A 10,979-nucleotide genomic window follows, 5' to 3' on the forward strand; every position below is an offset into this window, starting at 1 on the left:
ACCACCAACAACAATTTAAAAAAAACACATTAAAAACATTATATGCCATAACAATTAAAGAGGGTGATACCAAAGTCACTCACAGACCTGGGAAAGCCTATGTGAAAATGTGTATTTTTCAAGGGGCATTTCAAGGGGCATTGAAAAAAAATTCTGCCTTAGCCTTTTTGAACTACATGGGACATGTTTGACACACATGGGGGGGGGGCCCACCATGGGGAAGGCCATTTATGTATCTCTAGCTGGTGATATTCCATTTGTCATGGAATGCCCACCAAGGCATTCTCAGATTAAGCACATTCTATTATTACTGCCATGCCTCCACTGGAATCGTCCTCAGAGGAAGATCTTGAACCTTCAGAGCTTGAAGGTTCCAAGGAACAAATGATCTCAGAGGACCCTGGTGATGCTTTCAGATCTGCCTCCTCAGGAAGCAGAGAGAGCTTCTGAGGCAGAGGGGTATCCTAGCACTCAAATATGCCAGTGTCTGAAGATTCAGGATAAGATAGTGGCCAGGTGAAGGAGTGATTGCTTACTGAAGTAGGCCCCCAATGATGATAGGACTAGGTGTGAGTAGTGCCTTCCTTGTGAGAAGGACATCCCATATATGCTCGAACGTGATGCTGCTGAGCCCTGGCTGGAGCTCTGGTAGCTCTATCAGCTCTCAGTTGGAACATCAGAGTTGCTGGAAACAATGTTTTACTACCAGCCCCAGTGCCTTGAACCATTATTCCTCTGACCCTGGTCTGTTACTGAACCTTTGTTTTACTGACCTTTAGTCTGCTTCTTGTCAATCACTAGCTGCAAAGTGATTGACATGACACTGCCTCTGGGACCACATTCCAAAGTAGGAATTGAGCACTTCTGCCTTTTCTTGTCATCTCTTATAATTTTCCCCTCCTTATTTAAAAGTTGAAACACCATTTCTTTCTTCTGTCTTTTACTATGCACGTATCCGAAGAAAGCCTTTTTGTTGCTTTTAGCATCCCTCGCTAACCTCAGCTCGTTCTCAGCTTTGGCGGTCTGATGCCATCCCTGCAATTCTGTGCCAGCTGCCTGCACTCTTTCTTTGTAGCTTGGCCTTCCTTCCAGCTTGTTCACTCAGATGGTGAAAGTGGGGAGGACCAGGAACAGGAGGTGTACTTTGAGGAAGAATAACTGCTCCACAGTCTCAGCACCTATGTTCCTGAAGTGGGATGTTACACTGCCTCCCACCACGAGAAATCCCTTTCACCTGGGGCACTGGTTGGTGGGCAGGACAGCAGCTCTTGGACAACTGTAGCCAGATCCTGATGCAACTGAGTGCGTGCTGCTCAGTACTCTGGTGAGTCAAAGCTGTAATCCTGCGTTCATTTTGCTAGGTAATATGCAACAGCAGTTCGAGCATCATCCTGGTGAATGGGTTGGCCGCTGCCTCTTAATCACACCATGGACTCCAGAGCCCAGGCTGTCCCAGAAGCCCTCTGATCCTCCCGGGCTGCTCTCAGGGAAACTTATCGGAGGAGAGAGGAATGAGAACTGAGAGTGGCACAGGCAGCAGCAGGGGTCTGCAGCCCAACACTGATGAGAAAGTATCCCTGTGAAGTGGCTACAGTACCCACCACCATCTTAATTTACTCAAAATGCTTCTGAGCCTTCCATTGCAGTCTAGATGCATTCTGGGGACATTATGGTAGTGGCAACTGCTTTTCCTAGTATTTTTATTATCTGTGTGGGCCCCTAAAATCTAAACAAAAGAAACAAACTGCTAAAAATCCCCACATCAATCCATGCTGGGTATGGACATTGGACCTGACTGAGCTCTCCTCTCTTTGTCTGTTCAGGACATTACCTGCCATGGCTGTTGATTTGGAGACTGCCATCGTACTCCATCCACCATTGCTCTGTGTTTGGATGCCAATGAACGCATGGATTGTAAAGCATGTGCCACGGCATGGACAGCATTGTAGACACAGTAGCTCTGGCTGGTCATGCTCATTTCAAAAATAGATGTAGGAAGACCCTCCAGCTTCTCTTTTCCAGTGCAGAATTTCTCATTCTCCTCTTCTTCCTCATTGTTTTGGAACAAACAGTTAAATGCCTGTTGCCAGAAGTCCCTGATAAAGCCATCTTCTTTGTCTGAGATAGGGTTTCTCATCTGAAGAAAATTCTGGAATCCCAGCACATCCTTTGAGTGAATTGCAAGGGACAGAGCACCATGGATTATGTCTATGTCTGAACATCTTTGAAAGGGAACTGATGTGAATTCTATCTGGGCCATCATTATCCAGACTTTACCTTTTGTCTTAATTAGTATATCTTCAACTTCTGAAATCTGGGGAAACATTCTCAAAAATATAGTGATAACTTCACCATGTAAGATCACAACATTGGCTGTACTACTCATGGTAACCTGGTATGTTTTCACCCACTGTGCCACCGTTTCAGTAATATCACTGTTAAAATACACGGTTGGTAATCTTTCTATAAAGTCAAAGCAGATACCTTTCCTAGAAAACCTGGGAAGGACCGTCTCTGCAAACGTCTCTCCACTATAGTGTGCAAAAATTACACCAATCCAAGTCCACCGGAAAAGCAGCAGCAGCTGTAGAATCCCTGTGTACTGGTGGTCTTCTTGGGGGAATAATGATTGGAAGAAGCCTCCTTGGCTTTGATCATTCATCACTGGAGCAGAGCCATATCCAAGCTATACAGACAATAATGAATACAAGGGGATAAGAAATGGGAAGAGCTGAATCAAGAACAGCTAGATATATCCCTCTTTAATGACATTCCATAGCTGAAGAAAGGGTGCAGGGATTTATCTGTAGTTCCATATAAACCAAAAAGGAATATTGGGATTTTCTGGGATACGTTTCTTTCTGCAGTGGACGGAGGATATGCTTGGATGCGTTGCTCCTCCTACTCCGATATGGCTGAGGCTGAGATTTATCCACAGCTTTGAAACCAGAGTGCCAGGGACCAGTATAGCTACAGGATTTTCCTCTAGGGAAACCCTCAAGGCTTGGGGGAGAGAGGCAGTCCCCTAAACAGCTCAAACTGCTCCTCTTGTTACAGAGGCTTCAAAGAAAAAAAGAAGGTGTGAATGTTCCCAACTAGGAGGAAACTCACTTGTCTCGACCCTGACAGTGTAGTGTCCATTCCGGCATGGTTTACTTCTTATTGTATTGGGGTACGTCCCCTTCATGTTGTACCAAACATGAGGTATCTTGGACTAATTGTCAGAATTGGTTGTGGTGGTGGTCCTTACAACTCCACAATGTAGAGGGAACACTGGGAGACTTTTCTGAGGGGAGGGTGTATAAAAACTCTCCAGGAAAAAAAAAAGAGGCTATAGAATGTTTTAGTTTCCTTGCCAGGCAGCTCACCCACTGAGGAGGGCATCTATAGTCCCTCAGAAATAAAGTGCTGGGACTCTCTGGGTTCCTCACCAGAGAGTTCACAGTCCATTCTGTTTCTCTGGAGGGGGAGGTCTGGCATGATTAACGTCTTACTGTGTTGAGGAACATCCCCTTCATGTTGCACCAAACATGACTTATCTTTGACTAATTGACAGGATGGTGGGGGGGGGGTCCTTACAACTCCCCAATGGAGAGGGAACAGTGGGAGCTGATGTGTCAGAATGAGGAAAGTATGGGGTGGAGGAATAGATCTTCCATTTTTTCTCCCCATTAGACATGAATCTGGCCCTTCTTCCCTTGCTGCCGAGGGGAGGATGAGGCTTCACAACATTTCCTGGATTTGGCCTCAGGGATGCCTGGCACCTGTTCAAGCCTCTTCACCAGGTCCTTCTAATAATAATCCATGTCCGACGCTTTCCCGCTGATGATGGGAGGTGGAGAGGATCTCAGCCCTTCAGGCATGCCACACTTCTGTTTAATGCCTTCGCCTCCAGATAGACTAGATTGGCACCTGCATGTGATAATTGTTCTGTTACAGTAGGGCTCGGTCTCATATGGGCATGTCACCTGGGACTCGGCCAGCTCCCCTGGAAATGAGGAAGCAGTCACACCACTACCAGGTGAGCTTTTCTCCTTGCGTACTGGGCCCCTGAAGAAATGTGCCCATAGGCAATGATATAGTTTCTCTGCTGCAGCTGAGGGGTCCTTCCCTGAGACCTCTGGGGAGCCTACTCATTGTCTGGCTTGAAAAATTATCCTCAGAAATGTGGATAGAGATCTCAGGATCTTGTCTAAAAACATCTGCCTCAGAGCTATGTAGGAAAGAAATGGGAAGTAAGTCGCTCATCCACTAGAAAGTGCACTTCAAGCAAATTTCCATATCCCTGCTTATTAGTGTGAGTGGGAGGAGCAACCTATCTAAGGCTATGTGCCTCCACTGTGGGGAAAGACATCTGTGTCAGGATTTGTGCTTTAAGGAGCAGGCAAGGTGTGACATTATTGTGCCATTTTCTGTCTCATAAACCCTCATCAAAAAGGCCATTACTGGCTTGAAGTTCTATGATCCATGTGCACATCTTACCTGTGGAATCTTGTAGACACACAGAATGGTTGCCATGAACAGACTCACATCTGAGTTAGGTCCCCCGATGACAGCTACTACATTATCCTGGGCATCACACTTGTAGTTAGGGATGAATCTACCCCATGTGGAGAGAAGTTCCATTGAGGTAAGATAGATCCAGCTGGCAATGAAATGGCTGTCATAGATGTGGAAGCCCAGGGTGAGGTTGGGCAAGCTCTGGAGATTTCCATTGATCTCCTCTACAGCAAACACGAAGGCCAGAGTGTGCTGGTACATCTGAGTCACGAATCTGCAATGTGATTGACATGATACATCAGAGTACCTCTACGCCAAGATATCGAGCCTGCTACATTTTCATTCAATAGATGTTTAGGAAATAGATTGTCCAGAATAGATGATATGGCTCCAGTTCAGGATAGTGTGATGAAACGTTTCATGTTTCTGACCAATGCCACCACATCTTTAGGAGCCATGCATACATTCATGCATGTACAATGGTGAAAATGCACTTGAGATATTTAGTGTCTTATTACTATTGGCCTTCAGTTATCACTTTAGAACCTCTATTGTGTCTGTGCACTGCCCTTGTTGCTGCTGCGGTTGATATTATTAAATCTATGTGTTGCATCTCTCTGCTCAAAGCTATTTCAATGTGACTTACGCACACAAATGTAGATATTTCTGCTTGCAAAACATGCCCTGTTTGCAACCCAGGATGTGAGCGTGAGCAGAAGAATTTGTTCTCGAAAAGTGTTTGCAGATTCTTGAACATGTACTGGCATTTGATTTGATATGCAAGAGAAAAAAAGTTTGAAATGGCACATTTTTAAAACAAATTTGTGAAAAATAAAATGTGCAGTTTCACATTTTGTCTATGGGGACAAATTTGCCCAACTTAGGATTTTGTTATTTTGTTTGTGTATGCAATGTCCTGTTCAATCACAACTGTTTTGCACTAGTTTCCTGTTCATGCAAAATTAACAGCAATTACAAAAGTGAGTGCAAATTGAGGAGACATGACCATCGAGCCAGTGTGGTGTAGTGGCTAGAGTGTTGGACTGGGAGTCAGGAGATTCTAGTCCCCACTCAGCCATGGAAGTTAACTGGGTGACTTTGGGCCAGTCACAGACTCTCATCCCTACCCACCTCATTGGGCTGTTGGGGTGAGAATAAAATGCAGAAGAGGAGGATTACGTATGCCGACTTGGGTTCCTTGAGAGGAAAAAAGGTGGAATATAAATGTAATAAATACGTAGATGAATAAATACAACTCGAGGTGATACTTGGAGAATCTTGATGAACTCAAACATTGCTTGTTCACCCCTTCCTCATTACAGATGGAAGTCAAGAACACTAATTCTAATCCTTGGGTTATTTAGAAGGTAGAACAAAGATCAGACTCAAGATGGGGCTTATTCATTTATTGGCAAGAAGACAGAGGCTACACATGGTAGATGATGATCAACAAACAGAACATTTACTCAAGAGAACCAAAAGAAATAAACTGGCTAGAATTCCTAGCTATGCTAATTCTGGAGTATTACAGCTATATATGTGCATAACATAGACAAGCGTAGACCAAATCCCCCACCTTTTCTCTTTCTCAGGTTAACTGCCTACTCCTTCGCTGACAAGCTGGTGGAGGGGATGCTGTTGCACTCATGTCCTGCACTCATGTGGGTTTCCCACTGACAGCTGGTTGGCCACTGTGTGAATCGAGTGCTGGACTAGACCGACCCTTGGTCTGATCCAGCAGGGCTCTTATGTTCTGATGATCCAACTGGCAGTTGCAACTGGCAATGAGGCTGTGCTCTCTCCCTCTCACCCTGATTCAATCAGGGTGGAGGACCCTCACTCTTGACAGACAGCTCCTCTGGCCCAGGCACCAAACCTTCCAGTTCACTTTGTTACTGCCCTCATCAGAGAAAATTTTTGGAGTTACAATGGTATGTGAGTTGTGTGTCTAAGCTTGAGTACATGTGTGTATATGTTGCAGGCTAGCTGATGGTTCCTGGGGTCATCTGAACATTCCATTTGCTAGTCTGTTGTGACAGTTTGTATATGACCATTAAGCTGAGGTCTTGCTAGCTTGGGGTTAACATTTTCCCTCTCTGTTAGGGCATTGTTGTGTTCATTAGAAAAGCTTTTCTTGTGCGTATTTCAGCTGTGTATTCAATTTACTTGCCAACAGGTTATGAACCCAGCAGGGGCAGTATAGAAAAAGTAGAAGTTCGGATACTAGGTGTAGGAGGAAACAGAGATCATATAGACAATGAATGTGAGTACAGAGCTGTTTTCAAAAGCCTCTGATCTCATGGCTAGTACCTCAGATCTCAGATTTTCTGTAGCAAACCTGAATGGCTGGAACTATTACTGATGGAAATTCTAGCTATTGTCCAAGGATGATATGTGGGGGGCAATCATCACAGAAAGACCAACAAATGCGGCAGAAGTGTGGGAAATCAAACACTGACAGATGAAAGCTACAATGAACCTTCTAGAGGAGGAGGATCAATTAATTCACATTGGAAATGAGAGTACAGCAAAAGGAATGAGGTGTACACTTCAAAGCCTGCAGGAACATGCTAATCTATCTAAATAGCAAGTTGTTTTTTTTTTTTTTCTGAGAATGCTGAACCAAATGAAGCCAGAGAAAGGCTCTGAAAAAATCCTATGGCTCCTGCATCACTTTCCCAGGCACCATGGGATTGATCTGTTAGATTGTTATATGTTAAAACTGTGTTTGTTTTGCATGGTGAAATTGGTGAAGTCATTTATATGGAACAACTACCTGGTTTTGGAAAACCAGAGAATCCGGATCTTGTCTGAAACTTCAAAAACATTTCTATGGGTTAAAACAAGCTGCTGGGCCATGGAAAGAAAAAATAAATACCATACTAATAATGGAAAGATTCACGTGGAGTAACGCAGACCTGTGTTCATATTCCACAAAACAAGATGGATATATATTCTGATATATGTAGATGTTATAATAATTTGTTTTGAGAAAGAAGGGGATATTGAGAAAATAATATGTAAAATGGGTCAAATTTCTGAGGTAAAACAAAAAAATAGGTAACATTAGGCATTATTTTGGTATTCAAATAGAGAAAGGATGGCAGTTATCTTCTTAATCAGAAACATAACATTACTGAAATGTTAGAGCATTTTGGAGTGAACAATGCAGAGTAGGTAAAACACACTATGGATGTTAACTGCGTGAAGAATAGTAATGAGGAGAATTTCCTGGTAAATAATGATCAATACAGAAAAAGCAATTGCAAAAATTGTTATATATTGCTACTGAAAAAAGGACGGATTTTGCATCAGCAGTACGGATTTTGTGTAGGAAAATCGAGAAACCAAGTCAGAATTATTGTAATGCAGGAAAAAGGCTGATGTATTATTTAAAGGGAACAATTCACACACACACACACACCCGGTGATTTCTATTACTCTCAAATCCAAAGTGGGTTGGGTTGTGTGGATGCTGATTGTTCTATCAACAAGTGGGTATTTCTTTTAATATTGGAGAGGAAGTATATATTGGTCCAGTGGAAAACAAACTTCTGCAACACACTCATCTTTTGAAGCTTGCTGCACAAGCATTTCAAGAAGTTTTATAGATTCATGAAGTGTTACTGATCTCAGGCTGGATGTTCTGGAACCTACAACAATCTTTGAAGATAATCAAGGATGCATAAAACTGTCCCGCACTGAAGAGATTAATCTTCAAGTGAAATATATTGATGTAAAATCTCATTTGATAAAGGACATGCGAGAACAGGGAATGATTAATCTGCAGTACTGTTCTTCAGAGGAAATGATTGCAACCTCTACCTGGGGGCGATACTGCAATGTACAAACAAAAAGGAGTGGTGAAGATTCTGTGTCAGAAGGGTGTTGGATTGCAAGAGTATGTGAGTTTTATATACAAGCCTGAGTACATTTTTGTGTATATTGCAGACTAGCTGGTGGTCCCTGAGGTTATCTGAACATGCAACCTGCTGGTTTTGTTGTGATCATTCGTTTATGACAGTTAAGTCAGTGACTTTCTAACATGGGGTTTATCTTTTCCCTTCTCTGTTAAGACATTCTTGTGTTCATTAGAAAAGCTTTTCTTGTGCATATTTCAGCTGTGTGTACAAGTTACTTGCCAGCAAAAAGCAGGTCACTGTAAATGCAATAAATTGATGGTTTTATCACTGCAACAGCAGATGTCATAAATGCTACCAATTAGGATCAAAAACATGAACCAAAGGTCGAAGTGATATGAACTTGTAAAACTCCTAAATATCAAATATAGACCTGACTGAGTTCTTGTGAATGGCAAAGGTAATCTGTACTGTGAGACATACTCAAAGGGTACATAAGCACAGTGGAATTACTTCTGAGTTGAAATGTATAGCATTGCACTACACAAGAGTAAATCATAATTTACATGAGACCAGAAGTTGTTCAGGAGGACAAAATAAACTGGAACACCTGCTTTAATAGATGTTACCATATCCCTCACACATGACAGTATAAAAGCAGAGAATAAATGTCTATGGGTGTAATCCTATGGCAATGACCGGAAGCCTCGAAACTCGGAGGTTTATGGTCATCCTATGTAGGGCAGGAGGAGTGGCAGACGTGATCTTTACTGCCACTGGTTATCCCAACCTGTATTTTTGCTAGATGGGCTTTTTGCCAATCTGGCAAAAGTGTCTTGGTGCTGGTGGGAAGGAGGCTAGGGAAGACTCAGGACAGCTCATAATCTGGTCCCTCCCACAGAAATGCACCCTTCCTTCATCCTCGGAGGTTGAATTCCTGACCTCACAGAGCAGTCAGCATGGTTCTTTCTGCACTGGATGTGAGGGGGAGGGCGGGACTGAACTCCAATTCTCCGCTCCTATGTCAGAGCACTATCTCTGACCTCAGATCTGGGAATCTTTACTAACCTATGGCCCCTCCAATGCTGTCTAGGGGCCACAGGATCATTTCCTGAATAAATAAACCCCCAATCTACCAGGTGTGTCTTGAAAATCACAACAATTCATATGGTACTCATTTCAGTACTACCCCCATGATTTATTCCAAATAACGTAAAGCAAAACATAGAGAGAATACAGGTGCCGTTCCCCTCATCAATACAAGGCAATGCAAAGAGTTGTCATTCTGCATGTCTGACATATTATGGGAAATACATAAACAGTGAGTGGCAGTCACAAAGTGATGCTTGTGATGTAAGCACAGGGACAATGGATGAACAACAACAACAACAACAAGGCACAGGGAGGGTTAGGCTGCCTTTCTAAAATGAAAGAAAAAGAGTTGCAGTCCCAGTCATTCCCAAACCACTGAGATTAAAGCCAAATAGATCACCCTTTATGGCAATGTTATCTGGACAGATATATGATATGATTAAAACAATAAGGAGTCTAGAGTTGACTTGCTCAGACCCAAACTCTGATCTACAAAAGCTTTTCCCATAATAACTCTGCAAGTCTTTAATGTGCAAAAAAACCCCTCTTCATTGATTTGGTTGAACAGACCAGCATGTCTTACCCCTCTGGAAAGTGATATGGTTAAGAAACCTTACATGAGTTCATCAAGGAATTCATGAGAGGGATGTGATCGGAAGGTTACAGGGTTGGAAAATATGTAGATCTGAGAAATAATGCCAGCAACGTTGAAGTCTCCTGAATGATAATACTTGTGTTTTATTGGAAGAGGGTCACTGATACTACAGTTATCAAGCAGAACGTCCCATGCTCTCTGAGGCAGCAGCACTAATACCAAGACCGTGATCAACAGCATCTTGTATGAATATTTTCTTTCCAGACCCCAATTCACCTGTTCTTTCATTGTCATCCAAGTGTCCCTGAGTAGCTTGAATGACTACTCAGTCGATATATTCAGAGGTAGGATTGTACAGCATAATGGTTCAACAATCAGACTGACTGAGTCCTTTCTGTCTTAATCCCCTGCTCTGAATGACACAGGGTTTCTTAATAGCTTTGTTCTGTATCAGTTCATTGTTTTGTTATTGGCAGCTGGAACTCCCTTGAGACATAGAGAAGAACACGCAATCATTGTCAATGTGATAATTACAGAGGAGGTAATCACCTATTCAGAATTACTGGTTCTTTGCAACACTGCAGAAGAAAAAAGTTTATCACACTTCTCAGCAGAGGTTTCCTCTGGCCCTCTTCACTGAGAAGGCAACAGATTTGTAATGAGAAAATTAGGAGAAGGGCTGTAGGTCAGTGCATTTGTGCACATTTGCAGCCAGCCAATGCAAGCATGGCAGAACTGGTGTTATATGCTCAGACCTTCTGGTCTATCTTACCTGTGGAATCTTGTAGACATACAGAATGGTTGCCATGAACAGACTCACATCTGAGTCAGGTCCCCCGATGACAGCTACTACATTATCTTTGGCATCACACTTGTAGCTAGGGATGAATCTGCCCCATGTGGAGAGAAGTTCCATTGAGGCAAGATAGATC

General features: G+C 42.9%; 1 protein-coding gene across 1 annotated transcript; it reads right to left on the bottom strand.

Annotated features, from left to right (window-relative positions):
* Positions 1 to 1,386: 1,386 nt before the first annotated feature.
* LOC146342489 (vomeronasal type-2 receptor 26-like) lies at positions 1,387 to 10,963 on the bottom strand. Its single transcript, XM_084807861.1, has 5 exons — positions 10,820 to 10,963; positions 8,294 to 8,337; positions 4,483 to 4,774; positions 1,832 to 2,686; positions 1,387 to 1,518 (listed from the first exon to the last, which is right to left on the bottom strand). Exons 1-5 carry the CDS (start codon positions 10,961 to 10,963, stop codon positions 1,387 to 1,389), a joined length of 1,467 nt encoding a protein of 488 aa, XP_084663987.1.
* Between the last annotated feature and the right edge of the window lie 16 nt (positions 10,964 to 10,979).

This window comes from Heloderma suspectum, chromosome 6 (assembly GCF_057233095.1).
Source record: "Heloderma suspectum isolate Gila_16-S chromosome 6, 16-S_ref, whole genome shotgun sequence".
Taxonomy (NCBI): domain Eukaryota; kingdom Metazoa; phylum Chordata; class Lepidosauria; order Squamata; family Helodermatidae; genus Heloderma; species Heloderma suspectum.